The sequence below is a fragment of the Quercus robur genome, chromosome 10 (genome assembly GCF_932294415.1).
Source record: "Quercus robur chromosome 10, dhQueRobu3.1, whole genome shotgun sequence".
Taxonomy (NCBI): Eukaryota; Viridiplantae; Streptophyta; class Magnoliopsida; order Fagales; family Fagaceae; genus Quercus; species Quercus robur.
In genome coordinates this window covers 43,047,271-43,069,571 of record NC_065543.1, presented here as the reverse complement: position 1 = coordinate 43,069,571, position 22,301 = coordinate 43,047,271, and the positions used below count along the sequence as shown (strand labels likewise).

The 22,301-nt window shown below is 33.9% G+C and overlaps 1 protein-coding gene and 1 pseudogene across 1 annotated transcript; both read right to left on the bottom strand.

Annotated features, from left to right (window-relative positions):
* Positions 1–6,604: 6,604 nt before the first annotated feature.
* Positions 6,605–12,011, bottom strand: LOC126702246 (protein NUCLEAR FUSION DEFECTIVE 4-like; annotated as a pseudogene).
* Positions 12,012–17,393: 5,382 nt separating this feature from the next.
* Positions 17,394–21,679, bottom strand: LOC126703506 (protein NUCLEAR FUSION DEFECTIVE 4-like). The gene is made up of 2 exons (XM_050402463.1): positions 21,102–21,679; positions 17,394–18,760 (listed from the first exon to the last, which is right to left on the bottom strand). The coding sequence occupies exons 1-2, from the start codon at positions 21,579–21,581 to the stop codon at positions 17,567–17,569; spliced, it is 1,674 nt and encodes a 557-aa protein (XP_050258420.1). The 5' UTR covers positions 21,582–21,679; the 3' UTR covers positions 17,394–17,566.
* Between the last annotated feature and the right edge of the window lie 622 nt (positions 21,680–22,301).

The window sequence follows — 22,301 nt, the reverse complement described above, 5'->3', positions numbered from 1 at the left end:
ACAACTCCGATCACAAGCATCGATCCACAGCTGCACTGATCCATAGCTCCGATCACAAGCATCGATCCACAGCTCAGTTCTCCCTAGCTCCGATCCACAAGCACCGATCTCCCAAGCTCCGATCAGGCAAGACCCATACCCACGAGCTCCGATCAGGCAAGACCCACACCCATGAGCTCCGATCAAGCGAGACCCACGAGCTCCGATCGTTCCGATAAGCACCAATCTGTCTCTTTTTTGTTTTTCCGTTTGGGTTTGTTTGTGTGTCGGTGTGTTTGTGTATCTCCTTTTTTTTTTTTTTTTTTTTTAGCAAGTATATCTCTGTGTTGATTTTTCTGTGAGGATGTGTTTGTGTGCATCTGAGGAAAAGAAAATGAGGAGTTGAGGTTGTTGTGCACGGAGAAGAGAGAAAAATTAGTGCGAACGGAAATTAATAAAAAACTAAATACATATGCTACAGTGCCCCTGTAAATTTACACGGGTACTATAGCTCGTTGAAAATTTTAAATGATTATACACGATTTTAAATGGACTGATGTAGTGTTTTTTTTTGTTCAAAATGTGCAAAAGTGGCCAAAATGTATATTTTACACATTTATACAAGAGCTGATGTGAATGCTCTTAAGGGGTTGTTAGTTAGCATAGGCTGTCTCCAATTACCAATATGTGAGGTTGGAGGGGAGTGTTATAGGTTCAATTTCTCAGTGTACGAACATGCCTCTTTAGATTTGGGCTTGACCATGTTTGGAGTTAATGGGCTCCCCCTGCATTCTCAAGTTAGGGGTCCAAGCGTATCTCTTCCTCCTCCAGATTCATTATAGTGATAATCTCAATTATTGCTAGCGTTTTACTTGGACCAAGTTATCATGATTGCTTCCTTAAAGAGACTTGTCAAGGGTTGTTAATTTCTCTATTAACAAGCTTTGAACATATACTTACAAATTACACTATCTAACTTTTCTCAAAGTCAATTCAATCTTGTAACATCTGATTTATTCATTTTAATCTCATAACTTTTACTTCTACTCAATACGGTTTTTTGGTCTAATTCTGTCATATTGTGTTGTTATGTGTCCTAAATACAATGTTACTTTAGGTCACTAGATGACAACTCCTTTAATGGAAGCATACAGAAAGAATACACAAAAAAAAAACGAATGAAATTTATATGAAAATGATAACATTTTAATAATTTTAGAGGTGCTAATGGTTTTATGCATTAAAAAATTGATTATCGATTCAAGAAGGTCAAGAACTAATGTATATATAGGAACAATTGAATGGTGGACTCAATGGACTTGAAGGACATGCCATCAATCCAAAGGTCTCATGCTCCATTCACCACATCATCGGTTCATGAGATGTTTCAAGATATCTAGTTAATAAAAAGTGAAATAATCTTATCAAACTTAGAAAGTAAGTTCCTTGTATAAAAAAATGTTGATGTACACCCTTTATTATTATTATTATTATTTGAAAAATGATGTGGCTTCGTTATGCTCATGATGGTCCCACCAAATTGAGGGAAGTTGTGCGCAACAATAATTACATTGACTATAGTTAAGTAAAGAAAGTCACAGAATGAGTTAACAAGAACAGGAAGAAACACATCAACGGCACCAAAGGCCGTTGGAATAATCCCACCGCACAAGCCCATATCACCTCAATAAGGTTTGAATCGTCCCCACCAAGTGGACTACTCTCTCTCTCTCTCTCTCTCTCGTGTTATTCTTTGATATGTCTACAGTTAGAATCAAGTTTAAGGAATAGTCAAGTATGAAACTCATGCCAATGGATGACCAATTGGCTAGCTAGTACGGTGCTTCTTTTTAAACAATAAAGTGATGTAATTAATAAGTGAAATTAAGTGGTGGTGTAATTATGAAAAAATTATACCTCATATCCAATATATATAGCATCTCTGCTCTCACAGCAGGTGAACCCACTGATATGCAAGACTTACTTGCTGTGAGAGAGATGTTACATATACTTGATATAAGGTATACTTTCTCATAATTATGACCCAAAGCATTCAGTAACAACATTGAGAACATTAAGATTAGTTGCAAAATATTTTAAAAGCATTGGAGTTTGCTTTGTGGTGACTTATATTAGTGTCGATTTAGATCTGCATGTAAATCATGTCAAAATAAGTGAAAAATGACATGAGTTTGCCTCAAGAAGTGCTAGCAAAATAATATTAATGCATTTAGAAACATTCAGATCAAAAGAAGTGTGCTTGACAAAATTAAAATAACATGCTTAATAAAATCTTAATTTTTCATCCAGCAAAACTAGGATAATATTTTAGTGAAGTGAAAGTAAAGTTTCTAATAAAGCTAGGACAATGGCATCTAGCAATGGTGATCAAATGTATTCAATGAAATCCAAATAAATGTGTCCTGCATGGCTAAGTTGGCAATATCCAAATGGTTCAATAAACTTAAATGAATATGTCCAGTAAAAGTAAGAAAATGTCCATCATTGCTAAGCAAGCATTTTCAGCCATTTTCAGCCAGCAATAGTAACAAGATTAGAATATTTCTCTTAGTCTAGTGAAAACTGAAAAGTGTCCAGTAATGTCAAGTAAAAGGATTAACACAGTGATTAAAAAAAAGGATTAACACAATAGAGTAAACATCTACTGCACAGTAACATAAACTTCAACTGTGAAATTATCAAATTACATAAACATGATGATTATCAAAGAAAATATATATAATAAACTAAATTTAAATGATTAAGAGGAGAGGAGAGGGATTAGAGAGGGGGAGAACAAAATGTTGACAGTGCACGCCAATAATAAGTGAATTTCCTCCCATTTTTATCCGGTATGAGACACGTGCATTTTTTTTCCTTTAAATACAATCATACATCTAAATAAATATTCAAGCAAATTGAAAAATTCAATGGAAGGGGGTCATATCCCATTTGTCACTTTGCATATAATGTACGTATTTATGGGCGCGCCATTAATTGAATTTGTGGCAAAGTTATAATTTTTTTAATAATAGTCCAAACTTATACTATTCTTAAGAAAAAAATAAATAATAAAAAGTCCTCAAAGATTTTTAAAATCATAAATTTAAGTAGGTAGTTGATGATCATGATAGTGACAATCTTTATTATTGGTGGCATTTTTCTTGGACCAAAGTTATCAACTTATAATCATATTGGTGTCCTCAAAGAGTCTTGCCAACTTGCCACTGATTCTTTCTTTATTAAAAAAAAATGTTAACATATAATATCTGAATATCATATAGAACTCTTATCTAATACATCAATACGGACATTATGAATCATTATAAATAAACAAATAAAAAATGCTTGATGAATTCCAACCCTTGAGACTTTGATATTTTTGAAAAATTATGGATCAAATCTTAATTAAAAGTCCACCAACCAAGTTTTCTTCTTTATGACCAGAGTTGTAAATAAATAAAAAGTGCTTGATGAATTCCAACCCTTGAGACCTTGATATTTTTGAAAAATTATGGATCAAATTTTAAATAAAAGTCCACCAACGAAATTTGCTTCTTTATGACCAGAGTTGGCATATGCTTCCCCCTTTCTCTCACTGGGAGCTGAATTTGGCATTTATTTTGTTTGAAATGAAGATAATTCATTTCATAGTTAAAAGTTATTTCTTAAATAATATGACGCTGAATGCTCTTTGAAATTTTTAATATTTAATTTGAATCGTCAAATGTTTCAACCTTAAATCCTTTATACTATATGTTAGACATAGTGACAATGTAAAGTATCAATGACACTACCTTGAATCCTTGATGGCAGATGGCTTGATGGAGAGAAGACTTCAATTTCCAAAGCCTCAAGAAATGTAATTCAACCTTACCATAAAGCAGGAAACTCCTCCAGTTTTGTTGGAACAGATTCTGTTGCCCTAAACTATGATATGCCCTGCTATGTTATAAAGGAACATAAATTCTGAACCTCATAGAAAGTGATACTCGTGTGTTTTCTAAGAAATGAAAGGTATATTTAGTTATTAAAATATTAAGATAGTATCAAAGATCAGAGATCAAAACCTTTTTTTTTTTTTTTTCAAACTTGGGTTGAAGGATTTCTGGATACAGGGAGGGTTTCCTATTGGGTAGCCCTATCTTTAGAGAGAGAAATTTTTTGTTACTTTATTAAGCATTTCAAACAGCAATAGTTACCTACAAATTAATGCACTCCTTTTTAAATCAGAGTATTTATAAGATTTCCTTGTAAGCTGTTCCTCTTTTTAATTAAATTTTCTAGGTATCCTAGATAGTAGATGCTGAGAGTTTCAAGTGTTTTTCTTTTCCCCTTTTGGTCTGAAATATTAAAATAGGCTGATAATCAAAGAGTTAATAGTTCTATAACATGAGAAATTTAATGGTTGATACAGCCAAAGATTGAACTTCCATGAATCCGGACCGTATGCATGTGTTGCAATTTTAGACTAACTTCTTGTCTGACACGATTTTCTATAGAATTTCGGAGATTGTTGGTATTTTTTATGTTGAGAGCTTACTTTATGTCAAAAAAAATTATAATAAAAGAAAAGAATAGCTCTGTCATAAACCATCATTTAGTCATTTCAAAAAGGCGAAAAGTACATTTTAGTGCCTACATTTTCAAGCGATTTCTATTTTAGTCCATAAATTTTATTTTTACCTTTTTTAGTCCCTATCCTGAAAAACGCTTTTTATTTTGGTCCCTGCCGTTACTGACGTAACGGAAATTACACAGCTGGCAAACGGCATGCACTGTTGGCCTGACGTGGCCATTAAAATAATAATAATAAATGTCTCAGCATTTAAATTAAAAAAATTAATTTATTAATTTTAACTAAATAAAAAAAATTAAAAAACAAAATTTAAAACTAAAAATTATATGAATTAAGATCTAAGTATGTCTTGAACAAGAACACAAGCTCAAATCCAAGAACACAAACCCAGAAATTAAAAAAAAAAAAAAAAAAAAAAAAAAAAAAAAAAAAACCCATCAAAGCATTAGTTCAAACCCACTCCGATCTCCGCCGATCCAAACCCACGCACACATCATAGCACATACCCAGTTTCGGTCACGCCCAGATCAACCTAGAAACCCACTGAGAAACCCACTGATCCAAACCCACGCACACATCACAGCACACACCCAGCTCCGATCACGCTCAGATCAACCCAGAAATCCACCACCCAACAAATACCAAATCAAAACAATCACTTACCCAAACCACAACTTACTGATTTGTTTTCCGTTTCACTATATGGAGATATCTCACAATACACACTGATCTAAGCTCCATGCCGATTTGAGAGTGAGGACCGTTTGGTTCTCCACCAAAAAAAAAAAAAAAATCTAAGCTCCGATCTAAGAATGAGGAAGGATAGAGAGACTGAGATCTACGGATTCGACAATCCAAACCCAAAAATTGATGCGTTAGCTATGGGTTCAAAAGGGTTTTTCAGTTTGGGTTTTTCTTTTACGCTAATGATTGTTTTTTCAATAGTGTTAGGGGAAGATGGTTTTTGGGGACTAACGTTTTTGAGAGATGAGTTTTTGGGGAAGGAGAGTTTTTTTATTATCCGGTTCTAGTTTTAGTTAATAGAAGAAGTGTCAGGTGGATAAATAGTGAAAAATACCTTCTTCTTCCTTTTGTTTGTTTTTTTAATTTCTGGGTTTGTGTTCTTGTTGTTCTTGTTCAAGACACACTTAGATCTCAATTCATATGATTTTTAGTTTTTAATTCTGTTTTTAATTTTTTTTATTTAGTTAAAATTAATAAATTAATTTTTTTAATTTAAATGTTGACGTGGTATTTTTTATTATTATTTTAATGGCCACGTCAGGCCAACAGTGCATGCCGTTTGCCAACTATGCAATTTCCGTTTCTGATGTGACGGCAGGGACCAAAATAAAAAGCGTTTTTCAGGATAGGGACTAAAAACGGTAAAAATAAAATTTAGGGACTGAAATGGGAATCGCCTGAAAATGTAGGGACTAAAATGTGTTTTTCACCTTTCAAAAAAATAAACCATCATTTAGTAGGTATAGGAATTTGACCACTTTCACACTGAGCACGATTCCAAAAATGATGATGATTAATTGAAACTATTAATAATAAATATCAGTAAGACTCTTTCCTAAATTATCCTTTTCCTTTAAAAAAACAGAGGTATCATTTACCCAATTACAAATAAACAATCATATAACACCCAGAACTAATCACAAAGGTTATAGCCTCAGCTAATATTACCTTTACACAAACTTCTCATATTTACTGCTCATCATTTTAAAGAATGCCTTAACCTTCTTGGGTTACCTAGTGTACCTTATATGTCATATTAACTTCTAAATTGAAATCTCTTCAAGATGTTTTGTCCAAATCCCTCTTACAATCAACTGATTCAACATCCTGTATAAAATAATTATTCCAATTGTCACGATTAATTGTGACCAATATGCTTGATTGGAAAAAGTTTGAATAGTTTTCATTTCAATATAGGGTTCTATGAATTGGATTTGTTATTTGAGCAATACAAGTTTATATAATTATAGGAAAAATCACATAAAAATAACAAGTTATAACTATCCAGATAATAATATCTAATGAGTGAAAAAGATGATTGCCCGAGTTATTAGGGCCCGTTTGTTACTATTGTTTAAACAACAATTTTCATAACTTCAATCTTCTAATCACAACCAATTGATAGAATCGCCTAGTACGAAAGAACAATGCAATAGCAGCAAGGCACCCCAAGAGAGCTAGGGATGCCATGATTAGAAAAGACAGCGTAAAGCAGTGAGTACCAAAGCAGGAATGATCTTCACCAGTTGCTTGCATGTCATAAATGTACCCAACAACTCTCACAGAGAAAATGTAGGATCCAATAGGACATGCTAAACCAATAGCATTGAAAATAGTACCCATATGCCTAACACCAAATATCTCTGAAGTGATCGTGGGCATTAGTGACCACAGTGAACCATAACAAATGCCCACTAGGATCGAACCTATGTATAATATTCCAGGCAAACCAGAAGCAAAAACAATGTGGCCAGTAGTCATTGCTGCTAGAGAAATAGACATCAACAATGGCCTTGTCCAGCCTCTTGTGTGTAGTAAATAATCAGATAAATACCCAACTCCAATACGCCCAACAAAATTCCATATACTCCATAAACTGACCAAATTATCAACCTCCTCAGCAGTGTAATTGAGAGATCTCCCTATTTGGCTGAAGTTATTTATCACAGCTAGCCCCGAGCCCATTCCACATACCATGGCCAAAAACAACAAGAAGAAGTTAATGGTACGCAAGGCTTGCAAAAGATTCATGCTCTCTTCATAAGGAAGAATCTTGTCATCTAAAGCAGCATTAACTTGACCTTCTCCATCGGGTAATTCATGATATGCTAGAGTGTCCTTGGCTGGGTTCTCCTTTGAATGATTACTTTCACTAGAAAACATTTGCGAAAGTCTCTTGGAGTCCTCCATCTGGGCTTTGATTGCAATTCCAAGTGGTGATGCAAGTAGAAGCAACATAAATATAAACATAATAATGTGTGCCCATAATGGCAAACTAAAAATATTTTTCAATACTAGTGTAATCATGAGATAACCAGCAATAATCAGAGCAACAATAGGGAAACCATTCAATTGCTTCACGTCATCAACTATGTTTGCTTCATATATTCTCACAAAAAACATAAGAATAATAGAGACGAACGTAGGCAATAGAGCAAGCATTAAAATGAAATTGCTCGGCTTGCCCTCGCAGAATATGTTGTACACTTGGACCATGATTGCTCCACTTATACCGAGAAAGCCCTGGCAAAGAGAGATAGTATGAAAAATTATTGTATATTCTGAGAGTATATTCTCTTCCTCTCACGTAAGGTGGCTAGAGATATCCAATAACAACCCATATAGTACAACGAATGAGAAATCTCTAAACATAACTTTTGTACTACAACTCTACATCATCAAAGTTGTAACAAAAATAGTCATAGAAGAATTCATAATGAGTTAATGAAATCACACCACTAAAACTTAGATACAATTAGGTGCTGTATATTAGATTTTTCAATTAAGATAAAACTTAGGTACACTATTTTAAGTGTAGTATATTAGATTTCTCCATTAAATTTAATTTTTTTAAAAGAGAAAGCTATTTGTATTTTATTGATAATCTAGTCACACGCTCATACAATGCATGGAATTGTTACAATTTTTTGTGTTGACATTTATTATTATTATTATTATTATTGTTTAGTAAAAAGTTGGATACATCTTGCAACCACATAATTGAGTCATTAACTTAAAGAGCTTGCTTCATGCGGCTTTATTTTTTCATATTAACTATTTTGAGTGCTTGTATGAAAGTATATATCGTTCTTGTTAGAAAATTGTGAGGACAATAAAATTATTTATAATAGAATTTATGATGTGGTATGTTAAATAACTTATACATTTCAAGATGAGCTTCACATGTTAATAGAAAAAAAATTTCATGTGCTCAAGTGAATTATTTAAAAGCTTAAGAAAACCATAGTTACATTAATCTCCTAATTTCTATATAACTTAGAAATTGGTCTTCAAATTCAAATTATATCATGTCAAAATACTAAAATTGTGTAATTCACTCAAAAACTAAAATACTAACATCACCTAGGGGGGAAAAGAACATAAAGAAAGATAATACCATAAATCATTAAATTAAACAACTAAAAATAATAATATTACTTTTTGTCATCTATGTTTTTTTAATAAATTTGGATTTAGAATAGGTACTCTCTACCCATACCTATCATTTCTCACTCTTAAGTAAATGCATTGAAACGAACTAAAGTGGACCAAATTAGAATGAAGTAGACCAAATGGACCGCATTGGACCAAATGAGATCAAAATGACCGAACTGGACCAAATTAGATCAAATTGAGCAAAAATGGACCAAAATAGACTAAATTGAACCGAGTTGGACCAAATTGACAAAACTTGACTGAAGTGGATCGAATTATCGGCCACATCACCATTTTTGTTATTGATTTGATCTTCTAATTGGTTGATATATAATATTAAATATATTAACTAATTGACTTTACACATTCATATATTTAATATTATTTTAGAGGAACAAATAAAATAAAATGGTAACATGGTCGATGATGTAACTCAATAGGAATGTGACAATATTAAAAGTTACGCTTCGATTTTTAGATATTCATAGATGTGACCTAGTCTTAATATTCATATCAAGCCATAGTTTTAAAAACCGGACCGGCTAGTTCAACCGGGATCTAGACCTTAATCCGGTCCAGTTATTAGTTAAAACTGGAAATGAAAGAAAAAGCAAACAAATAGTGCAAACCGCCCATTCAACCAGCATAACAGGAAACCGGTGCAGTTAAACCGGTTTTAGCATTTCTTCATAAATACTTTAGTAGTTGTGTTTTTTAACCCCAAAAAATAAATAAAAATAAAAAAATAAAAAGAGAGATCTTGTTTCAGATTTAAGAACAGAGATTTTGATTTTGAAAATGCTCTCTCAAGTATGAAATGGTGAAGCCTAAGACACCCATAGTGACCCAAAAACATCAGATTTACTTTACTTACCTTTTGCTCAAAAAAAAATTGATTTACTATATTTGCGTTGAGGAAGAACCAAAGAAGCTCAAAGATAAGTAGATTTGTAATGATCTGTATGCTTAGTTAAGGCTTTTTTTTGTTGCTCTTGCCTCTTGCACATGAACATATTCACGAGAGAGAGAGAGAGAGAGAGAGAGAGAGAGATGAAAAGCAAAAAGTGAGATGGGAAAATTATATGTACAGAACTATTGTTGAACCAATTGTGTGAATGTATGGATTTCAAAATGTGTGGTAGTTGGGATATTAACGTGTAGAATGTGTGAAGGGAAAAAAATATCAAGTGGGCAATGATATTGCTACCTGTAGGGGTAAAGTCCCTAGATCACACAATCCCTTGGGCCCCATATAGAATTCGACCACGTCTGAGGAGAAGGTGTGGGCACCAAAAGGGCTCCCGGCCCAATTCTTATGGGCCCAAAATTGTTGAAAGGGCAGTCCGAGGAAGAATATCTCCTCGGACGTACCAAATATGACTCAAACATGCACTCTGCCAGCAATAAAGACTCGCTCCAACGAGTATTAGTAGCAGGGATGAGTCCTACAAGCCTGTGAGAGGGAAGAAAGTGTAGGATGTCGATGGAGAGACTACAGCTGCCACATTAAATGCATGACAGCTACTTTTCTAGCCGCATTAATGTGGAGAGGACTTGCGAACAGTGTTATCTTGGCTACTACAACTCATAGTAAGATAGGGAAAATGTCCGATGAGACGAGCACTCAAGTGAAGGTCCAGATGATCAACAAGTGTAAGGTTCTGATGACTTCCAGGGGCTATATAAGAGAGGGGAGTCTCCATGAAGAAGAGGACGAGAAAAAGGAGGAACTTAGAACAGAAGAAGAAGAGAAGAACCATAGCCTTTGATTAGAGATAGAGATACATCCCATACGTCTCCTCGGACCGTATATCTAATGGACGTGAAGGAGATTTTCTTATTTTCGATTGTTGTATGGCCCAAAGTTAACTAGCACGCACTTCGTTAGGACCTAGTTCTGTAACTCACTCTCTACAAATTCATTGTCTAGGGCTCCTTGGGCCAGAACCCCATAACTGTTGGGCCTGGACCCCGAACTGTGACCCTACACTACCCATTAGTACACTTAGTAGAATGTGTAGAGAAAAAAAAATATCAAATGGGCAATGATATTGCTACCCATTTTTTAGTGTACTTACTTTTTGTTATTTGAAAAGTTAAAAAATAATTAAAATGTTTTATAGTTGGCTTGTAGGTGGTGGGTGCTTGTATATGTTTTTTTGTTTTTGTTTTGGTTGAATTGTGGTAAGTTAAAGTTTAATGTTTTACTATTATTTAATTTTTTTAGTTAAAATGACCAGTTTTAAAATTATTTATTTATTTATTTTTATAATTATTAAATAAATTATTTATGACATCACTAATTTGACCATCGGTCGAACTCCAGTCCGACCAAAAAATCGATAATCAATCCCTTTTTAGGTTCTTTCACTGTATCAATTTTTAAAACCATGTATCAGGCTCCACGCACTATTCACTAAATAAATGAACCCAAAATAATAAAATAAAACTTTTTATAGTTTATTCATCTATTTTTTATATACACCTTAATCGACCTCAATATTACATCAATATTCTGATTAACATTAATTATTTCCTTTTTATTTCTTTATTCATTCACATTTGATATCCCAAAGCACTCAAACATATACCCTTGAATCATACCCTTTTAAAAGCTGGATAGTGAAAGGCTTTGTAATAGTACATTCACACGTGAACTGCCTTAAAAGGCTAAAATATTTGATGTACCTACCTTCATGACGCCCACAATGGTCCCCCGGATTGCGGGAAGTTTTGGACTCCGGTGACCACATTAGCTGTGGTAAAGAAAGCCGAAGCATGAGTTGACAAGAATATAAACAAACCCATCACCGCCACCGGCGGCCGTTTGATCAGCCCCACCACCGCAGCCCACATCATAAAAAACCCCAAGAAGTTCTGAATCGCACCAGCCAAGTGCACCACCCATGGCCCACCAAAACCACCGCAGTAGTTATTATTGTGTGTCACGGCGGAGTAGAGCAGCCCAGCTAGAACCCCGGCGTTGCCACCAGTGTCCTTGAACACAGCCACGGTGTCCAGCGTTGATTGGTCGTAGCCTTGGCTTGATTTCAGAACCGAGGAGTAGATGCTGAAAGTGTCTACGCCACAGCTACACTGAATCCATAAGCTTGCCACCGTGGCAATCCATTTGCTGCTAGTATAACTAGTTCTAGTTCTAAGCTTATCCATTTTTTTTTTTTCCCAATGTTTTTGGATTCTCGGAGAGTGAGTACTAGGTCTTATATTATGTTGTCAGTGCGCGTGTGTCACACCCACATGAATTTTCAAGTGAACTATGTTAATGGGAAGAGAAGTAACCTCAAACGTCTCATTAATTATCAAAAGTACACAGTAAGCCCACCTGCTGATTTTTCAGTGGTTGGCATTCTCGCGTGTCTTTTAGTTTAAGACGATATCTAGAGCTAGAATTAGGCTTCATTTGGTTGTCGGAAATATTATTAATAATTTGCGGGTCCAACTTTATGCTGTCACTGCATTTATATAAAGTAGAGCAATGCGACTTCTGTCACACCTTGTAACATCTTGTAACTTGTGACACTAGAATTATCTTATAAAATTGGTAGATATTTATTAACTCTATTATTTGTTTTTCTTCTTGAGTTTAGAAAGCTTTTGTCTTATTAAAAAAAAAAACGTGACCTTGCCACGCAGATATCCACAACAAACAGGCCATGATTGCACATTGAGAGAGAGAGAGAGAGAGAGAGAGAGAGAGAGAGAGAGAGAGAGAGAGAGAGAGAGAGAGAGAGAGAGAGAGAGAGAGAGAGAGAGAGAGGACAAGAATAAATTAATTAAAAATTATACAATTGTGTTACAATACCATCATATATTTGGGATGGTATTAGCATAATTGTAAATTTTTTTGAGTTTACAAGTTCGAGTAATGGGTGGTTTTTGAGGAATTGATGCTAAACATACCGACATATGACATTTGCAAGATCCAATGTGAATGCTCTAACAAGTTGTAAATTCTTTTAGTAAAATAGTCTGTATTTTTAGCATTATTCTAAAAGTAATATTGTTTATTAAAAACAAAACAAAAAATAATTAGGATTTTGTTAATGTGTGCCCTAAGGTCACACAATAATTAATCATTTTTAGAAAAAAAAATTTCTCGAGAATTAAAGAAGTATTGACAACTTTTTCAATTCTCGAGAAAATATTTTAAGAAATTGATGGCTTAATGTGTGCACACATTAATCAGACTCAATTAATTATAGTTAGTTCACTGTGGGGCAAGAAATTTTTAGAGAGGAAGTCCCAGTTAAGTTCTCAATTGGGAAGAACCTCCCTAGGGTACTTGACTATTGGAGTAGGACCTACAACTAGAACAAAAGCCTGCTTGATTGGAGGTGCGGTACATGTTAAGTCGAATAAAAATGAATAGGAAGAATTTTTGCAGAATAAATAATTGGAAGTGCTGTAATTGTGATTTTACCTTCATCTAAATTTGGAGGTTAGGTTAATCAACCCCATGCCTTTTTAGGGAACCTGAGATGGGACAACTGAAGGACAACATTAACACCTCTCTAAGTCTACCCGTTTTCCTTTCCAAGTCACTGAGCTAATCAAATCTTTGAACTAGACCTACTCCAGTCGACGATGGAGAAACGTTGTCAGGTCCTTTAAATGTTCATCTTAAGCGATTGTTCATCAACACAATCGAGCTATAAAAGGTTGGAGTGAAGTGTTATAGGTATTAAATCCACCAACTCAATAAAATTGACCCAATCCGATACCTTAAGTTGGTTTTTGTTGGTTGGTGGGTTGAGTTGAGTTAGAATTTTATTTTGAATCAGGTTTGAGTTAATAGTTTTTTCAACTTATTTGACCCAACTCGACCCACTATGTATATAATTTTATTTTATTATCCTTATTTTAATTTTGTTAGTTTAATTGGTTTTAGTATTTTAAGGATTAGCTTTTATGAATTTGGAAATTTGGGATATTGTTTAAGCATATATGATATTGTTTAATTTTGTTAGTTTAATTGATTTACAAATAAAGCCCAATTTTTTACAAGGTATAAAACATATATGCACGATCCACCAACGCAAAGGGTTGGGTTGGGAATTTCTCAACTCGACAAGGTTGGGTTGAGTTAAAAAAAAACCCTCCAATCCAATTCATGCACACCCTTAGTTATAGGTTCAATTTCTTAATAAACATGCATTTCTAACTTGGGTTTGTAAGTGGGCTTCCATACAATATTCTCGATGGATCCCATTATTTTTTTAATGGGAAACTTTGAATCATAGAGTGAAACAATTCAATTCAAACTTCTTACTGTCTTTTGTTTTTTTTGCTACAATCTGAATATGTTCTACTACATTTTTTATTATATCTTATAAGTTTATTAATAAATATTAATATATTTATTAATAAATATTAGTATATTGCACAATACTGCATGCATATCTTACAGTATGATACATAATATTAAGAATAAAGTATTTGCTATCTTCTCTAAAAAAAAATAAAAAAAATAAAAAAAAAAACACATTAAAAAGTTCTGAGTAACTTCACAGATGGTCTCTTACTATATTAATGCACACTCTGGTTCCACCACCAAATTGAGAGAACTTGTGCATGCCATTTACTACATTTGCTGTAAAGAAAGTCAGAGAATGAACCCACTAGAACACGAAGAAATATAATCAACAGCACCGGAGGCCGTTGGATTAATCTCACTGCACTGGCCATATCAGAAAAATGTTTAAAAAGCATAAACTTTAGCATTTTCCCCAGAAATTAGTAAGCCCGCCGACTTTTTTTTTAAAAGATTATTTTATATAACATATTTGCTACTATAGTATTGCATTAGGTGGATATTTATTTCTCCAATAGCCAATTCATTTGTCCCTTTGTATATAATGTGTTATGTTTCTTGAAGGAAAATAAGGCAAAATGAACAAGTTTGATTCAACAATACAAACCCTAAAAAATTAGCAATGACAAAAATAAATAGATAGAGTTAGAAAGATCTCACAAACTATAGAATCACGCAAAATGCATTGTCTTTAAAGGTTGATTCATGCCACTTAGAGTAGAATTCAGTGTGAATGGCTCTCTTAACCAAACAACCCCTCAAGATTAGATTATAGTGATTTCTTCAAGTTAATCACACAAGTAAGAAAAACTAAGAACAACCTTAATTTGCTTTTCCTTAAAACTAAAAATTGATGCTGAAATTTTTAGTGGAGATGAGTAGAAAAAAACATAACAAAACAGAGGGGAAGAGGCGGCTTTGTAGCTGAAAAAAATTGAAGAGAATAAAGAGGGGAATAGAGGGTTTTATAAACCAACTAATGTGAGGGCTTGTGGGCTGCAACGGTCACTGTGCATGTCAACGGGCAGCACATTAAATGCCCCAACGGGCTGCTTGTTTAATGCCCAACGGGCAGAACCAAATTGGGCTAAAAGGAAAAGAAAGGAGATCCAAGAGAGATAGAGACAAGCCTAACTCTAACCCTTAGCCCATTATCTTTCAACCCATCACTGAAGTGGTGCTATGGTTTATAAACATACATGAGAACTCATCTCTAACCAATGTGGGACACAAGCACGTTTAAGAGCTTAAAACACACATACTCCAACATTTCTTACGTAATTATAAATTTATAAATGTTTGTTTGTATTTTCTTTCTTTTTTTAAGTAGTTCGTCTTCTTCGAAAAGCAAAAGAAGTCCTCAACCAAAGAGATTTATGATGTCATAAAATTGATTTGGTAGTTGATCATAGTTATAATCTCAACTATTGGAAGCATTTTACTGGGTCCAAAGTTATCATATCATTGTGCTCCTCCCAACTTGCCTAGATTCTCTCTTTATTAAAACAAAGTTTGAAGAAATAATATATATATATATAATATTTTTTTTTTCTGAATAGAAAAGAGGATTTTCAGTGTGGACTCATTGATCCACGCTATACATATGATACATTATCTTATAGAGCTCTTTTCTAGTACATACATAAGTAAACGGTGAATCAGTTCAACCCTTGAGGCCTAGACCATTTCTGGAAGAATAGGTGATCGAATCTTCATTACTACTCCAACCAAATTCATGTCTTCATTCTTGATGCTCACAGTATGAGTATGACCATACAGAGAGTTGGCATATATGCTTTCACTTGAAATGAAGAGTGTCCTTTTTATGGTTAAGAGAGAATTTTCATCTGAAACGAAGAGAATCCATTTCATAGTTAAGACTTGAGTATATTTTTTGGATGGCATGACACTAGAATTTCTTTAAATTTATAATATTTAATTTGAATCATGAAATAAATTTGTTTAAAGTACTATTGCTTTTGCTTAAAAATAAAATTGACTTAAATAGAGTGGATCCTAATACCTAATATATTGCGTTTCAAATTAATGACACTGTATGTTAGACATAGTGATAATGTAAAAAAACACCGCGGGGGGTTTTCATTGACAATGGCAGGTAACTCAATGGAGAGAAGACTTGCCAAAACTAATTCTGCCTAAAATCTTCGTGCAAATCACAATTTGGATAGACTGATACATAGGGTAGTGTTCTTCCAATTTAATGCAGACCTCCAAGACTGCTGGTTGATACAGTGATGTAAGTGGTCAATCAAAAAAAAAAATCAATATCATGGGTGATAGGCCAGAGCTTTATGAAAAGTAATTCAACCTCACAAGGCAGGAAAGTGGAAACTCTCTGTTTTTGGAACAGAATTTGTTGCCCTGAGCTATGACACGCCCTCCCTGCTATGTTATAAAGGAACATAAATTATGAACCCTACAGAATGTGATGTGTGTGTGTTTTCTAAGAAATGAAGGCAGTATCTGAAGGGTTCTTTTTTTTTAGGAAATGGTGTCCTAGTCTTTTGGATCAAACTATTCCAGTTTGTCCATGAGATACTCTGGAAATCTCATTGATCACTAGTGTGGTGGGTGGAGCTTGGAACCTTCGGGTTTACGATACATTCTTCAACTCTATTAAACCATCACCGACCCGGATGTTTCCCATGGAACTAAAAGTGTCTGTTAGTTTAGTTATTAAGATATTTAAATAGTATCAAAGATCTCTGATCAAATCCTGTTTTTCCTTGGGTGAAGGGATTTATGAATAGAGCGTGGGGAGGGTACCCTATTCGGTAGCCCAATCTTGAAAGAGAGAAGATTTGGCATTTCAAGCGGCAACAGTTACCTAGAATTTTACAAATACATTCCTTTTTAAAGCAGAGTAGCTGAAATCTCTAAGATTTTCCTGTACTGCTATTCCTCTTTTCATCTAAATTTTGTAGGTGAATCATACAGAAGAAGCTGAGAGAATGAGAGTTTTTCTTTTCGCCCTTCGGTTCGAAAGATTAAAATAGGCTGATAAGTTCAATAACATTGAAAATTTAATGGTTGATAGATGTGAAGATTGAACTTCATGCATGTTGCAATTCTAGACCGACTTGTTCTCTGACACGATTTCTTTTATAGGATTTCAGTGATTTCTGGTGATTTTTATGTTGAGAATTTACTTTATATAGAAGCCCTCTTATGCAAAGTCTTATGATAAAAGAAAAGAATAACTTTGTCCTAGAAAAATCATTCAGTGGGTGTAACAATTTGACCACTTTTTAAAAAGATGATGAATGATGTGAAACTACAATAAATATCAATAAGATGACAAAATACAACTATAAAAGTTTTTCCATAAACTTTCCTTTTATCATACAAACAGATACCATTTCACCCGATATCAAATAAACCACCGTATATATGACACCCAGAAAAAATCACAAAGGTTATGGCCTCAGCTAATATTTCCTTTTCACCATACACAAAGTTCTCATATTTACTTCTCATCATTTTAAAGCATGCCTTAACCTTCTAAGCACAACTAGCTGATAGAATCTCTTAGTCCGAAAGAACAATGCAACAGCAACAATGAACCCCAAAAAAGCCACAGAAGCCATGATAAAAAAAGATAACCTAAAGCAGTGAGTACCAGAACATGAGTCATCTTCACCAGATGCCTCCTTGTCATAAAAATAACCAATTACTCTCACAGAGAAAATATAAGATCCCACTGGACTTGCTATGGCAATAGTGTTGAAAATAGTACCCATGTGCCTAACACCATATATCTCAGAAGAGATGGTGGGCATTAATGACCACTGAGAACCATAACAAATTCCCACTAGGATTGAACCAACATACAAATTTCCGGGAAAACCAGATGCAATAACTATGTGGCCAGCAGTCATTGTGGCAAGAGTAAAAGCCATCAGCAATGGCCTTGCCCAACCTCTGGAGTGCAGAAAATAATCTGATACATATCCAGCTCCAAAACGGCCAAGAAAATTCCAGATACTCCATAAAGAAACCAAGCTATTTATCTCTGTAGTTGTGTAATTTAGAGATTCCCCTATTTGGCTCATGTTATTAATCGTAGCCAGCCCAGAGCCCATTCCACATATCATGGCAATAAACAACATCCAGAAATTTACAGTACGCATGGCTTGCAAAAGATTCAACTGTTCTTCATTGACAAGCATTTTGTCATCAGAAGTTCCCTTGACTTTGCTGTCACCACTTGGCAATTGATGATACTCTATAGGATCCTCTGCTGTAGAAAATTTAGGGGATGTGATTTGCTCAGCATTGTCTGTTAAAAGATTAGTCTCAATTGAATATTTTTGTAATGATCTATTTGAGTCCTCCCTCAGGGCCTTGATTGCAATTCCAAGAGGTGATACAACTAGAATCAGAAGAAGAATGAACGTAGAAATGCGTGCCCATAATGGCAAAGTGAATATGTTTTCCAAAATTATGATAATCATGAGATAACCAGCAATGCTTAGAGCTACCACAGAGAAACCATTTAAGTGCTTTTTGTCATCAGCTGTGGTTGCTTTATAAATTCTCACCAAAAACATAAGCACAAGAGAGACAAGTGTAGGCAACAAAGCAAGCATCAGAAGGTATGTGCTTGGTTCGCCCTTGCATAGTGTGTCATACATTTGGATTAGTATTGCTCCACTGATACCGAGAAAGCCCTGTCCATGAAAGAATGTAGTATGACACATTTTTCATGATTCTATACCATGCATAAAACAAGAGCATTGATAGAAAGATATAATATAACTAGCTTAAGGAACTTGTATAGAATGGACCTTATAGCTTAACCATTCATTTTTAAGCATTAAAGGTTTCAAGAACCAATAGCAGCATATTTTGTTCATCAATGACTTCACAAGGAGAATTTAATCATTTTGATTCAGAATTGTTACAAACACAATTTGGTCAAAAGTCACAACAAAGTGTCTAGGCAAGATGAAAAGTATGTCATTCTCTTGACATTCAAAACAAGATACTTATACATAATATGAAATGCAGTTATACCAAATGTCATGAGAGCCAAATGGCTCAGAACTTGGCTAGTAAGTTTAGCGAGTAGAGCTGAGCTCAAACATGAGATATTTTTAACTTATTATCCAATTTTCCAAAGAAAACGACCAAAATCCATTTTTGGCACAATATACCTTACATACTCGCTTGGTTCACAAGATAAAGGAAAAAAGAAAATAAATTTTGGTTATTTAAGTTTCATGAGGAGAAACAAGCCTCAATAAAATATCTCACCCAGGCTAATGCTGCAAACCTATTTACACTTAAAAGAAGAAGAATAAAAGCCAATTAAGTACAAAAGATTTTCACAAAAAAATTTTACAATTGTTTAAGTGTCGTACAGTTATTGATACTCATAAAAATAGTATCAATGATGAGAGTGTGTAAGAGTGATATGTGTTTACCCAAAAAAAAAAAAAAAAAAAAAAAAAAAAAAAAAAAAACAGTAAAAGTGATGTGCCTCTAATTTTGTCATAATGTGAAAAGTTTTCTTGTGCCTAACATCGGCCTATTTTCATTGAGCTTGGTTTCAGCTTTTGTATATGTCCATTGAAAATTCCCTTCCAAACTGTACTTTGGTTAGGTGATGCGTAGTGGGCCAAAGAGGTAACTTTTCCAAGATTCCCATTTTTTCTCTTTTTCAAGATTCACAAGCAAGAGGAAATTTCTAAATGTTTTCACCAACGAAAGTTGTAAATTTTATTTCACTTCCACCAACATAATAATTGAATTATGTTTGATGATTGTTGAAATCTCAATTTTTATGATTTAATCTCTCACCTAAAGGTGTTATTTATTCAATAATGTTGCAGATTTAACAAACTTTAGTATTTACTACAGTAGCAACTTGTGATTTATACAACATCATGCATCAATTTGTTGTGTGGTTATTACTTCTTTCAATTGATCACGCACCAAGCACAGGGAATCATCCCCATCAAAAAAAAAAAAAAAAAAAAAAAAAAGTACTGGGAATCTTCAAGATCAAAGCAAAGAAAAGCGTTACTTCTTTCCATTAGTCAGCTTTGCGTACACATGTCCTTAACTTTACTCAACACTGTTGACTCAACAGTTCTCTAATTCTGACTCAGTTTTCTAGAAAAAAGTACAATGTTTTCTCTTATTATTGCGTTGAATAATGACCCAATTATTTGAAGGGTTTAGCTTCCTTCTATATTGTTTTTAATGGGTGGTTTCTTTTTATTTTAAATACCCAAAAAAAGAAAAATATTGATAGTGAGTTTTAATCTCCACCATTTATTTAGTTAGAGTGTGATTTGATAGTTTTTTATTAAAACAAAAGGAAATTTCAGTTAGAAAAGTACTGGAGATAAACTAAACTCTTATTTGAAATAGTTTTTTCAGTCAATTTTTTAATTGACAATTGCAACTAATAGCAATAAAAATCCAAAGAAGGTTTTTGAGATTCATATATAACACACTAACTATTGTTACATACAACTTGTTACACATTGCAGTACACAGTTTGTGAAATCATATTTTAAAAGCATAATTTCAATTGTAATTGTAAAACTGTGAATGGAAAAATAACTCTTTAGTCATAATTTTTGAACTATGTAGCTAGCATCATTTTCAAACGAGGTAGGAAAATACCTTATTTTGAAACTCGACATTACTGATGTCAAGTTCTGCATGAATATTTTGTCACTTAAATTTTTGGATAATTTTGCATAGAAACTTGATACTAATATGATGATTTGTATTTAAAAATTTGCAAAACAATGATATTTTGCTACATAGGGGCTATTTGGCTACATGGTTAAAAAAATTAAGATTAAACAATCATTTTTCCCAAATTGTGAAATCATATTTTGATAATTCGATTTTAACAAGGTGTAAAAACTTTTCAGTAAAAAGTTAAACTGGGAAACATAGTAAAAAACAGTAACAACGATATTTTTGTACGAGCTCCTCCGATGATGGAAGTGAAAATTGAAGAAAGACAAGAGACACGCGTAAGTACCGTACCTTCATGATTCCAACGATGGTCCCACCATAATTCGGAAAGTTTTCTAAGCCACTGACAACGTTGGCGGTGTTGAAGAAAGTCTGAGAATGAGCTGCGAGAAACATGAAGAGGCACATCAACGGCACCGGAGGCTGGTGGATCAATCCAACGACGGAGGCCCACATCAGAAAATAGCCTAGGAAGCACTGGATCGCACCGGCCACGTGGACCACCCAGGGTCCGAGGAAGGTGGAGGAGGAGGAGGAGGAGGAATTGAGCGTGACGGAGGAGTAGAGGAGGCCCGATAGGATGCCGGCGTTGGCACCTATGTCTTTGAAGACGGAGACGGTGTCGAGCGTTGATTGGTCGTAGTTTTGGGTTGATTTGAGGACGGAGGAGTAGATGGAGAAGGTGTAGGATGAACCGCAGCTGCACTGGATCCATATGCTCGCCACCGTTGCTATCCATCTCGTGCTCAGTCCCAGCCTATGCCTATCCATCTCTATCTCTCTGCAAATTTTTTTTTTTTTTGAGAAACCTGCAAATTCTCTTCTATAAAACTTTTTTTTTTTTGGGAAAGATATTCTATAAAACTCGTGCTTTGTGTTTTTTGGGTTGTAAAGTTGTAATAATAATAATTGTTTAATAGGATATGGTATTATTTATTGGTATTGGTATTGGTAATCAGCTGATTAATGTCTCTAAAAAAAAAAAAAACTGATTAATCATTAATGTCCTCTCTATGCTCGAACGGTCCACTCAGCAAATAAAATAAGAAAAAATGTGCTTTGTACAAACTCCAAAGTAAATGGAGTGTGGACAAGGAGAATAATACATTATTTCACGTTAGATTAGGCAAAATTTTATTTTAACATAAAATTTTTTCTTTTTTTTAATTTTACCTTACTATTTTTCAAAATATCCATTTAAATTATCTAATTTAAATTCTATTTTATTTTTTTTTTCTTGACTTTTTTAATTATTTCTCTTTTTTCGGATACAAAAACTATCATCCACTCTCTTTCTTCGTTCTCGGAATAAGTAAAAAAATGATAAAAAAATTAATTGCAAAATAAATAATCTTAGAGTAAATTTATATGGTTATTGTAGTTGTGATTTGTGAATAGATTTTACACAATTATACAGAGATTGATGTGAAAGGCTTTGGGTTTTTTTTTTTTTTGAGAAGAAAGTTTTGGAGGTTTGTTGGGCAAAATGTG

What these genes read in the sequence shown, in the direction of transcription:
- LOC126703506 (XM_050402463.1), bottom strand. Translation starts at nt 21,581, where the DNA reads ATGGATAGGCATAGGCTGGGACTGAGCACGAGATGGATAGCAACGGTG. An exon ending in CCATCGTTGGAATCATGAAG is followed by an intron (nt 18,761 to 21,101) that starts GTACGGTACTTA and finishes TTTCATGGACAG; the next exon opens with GGCTTTCTCGGTATCAGTGG.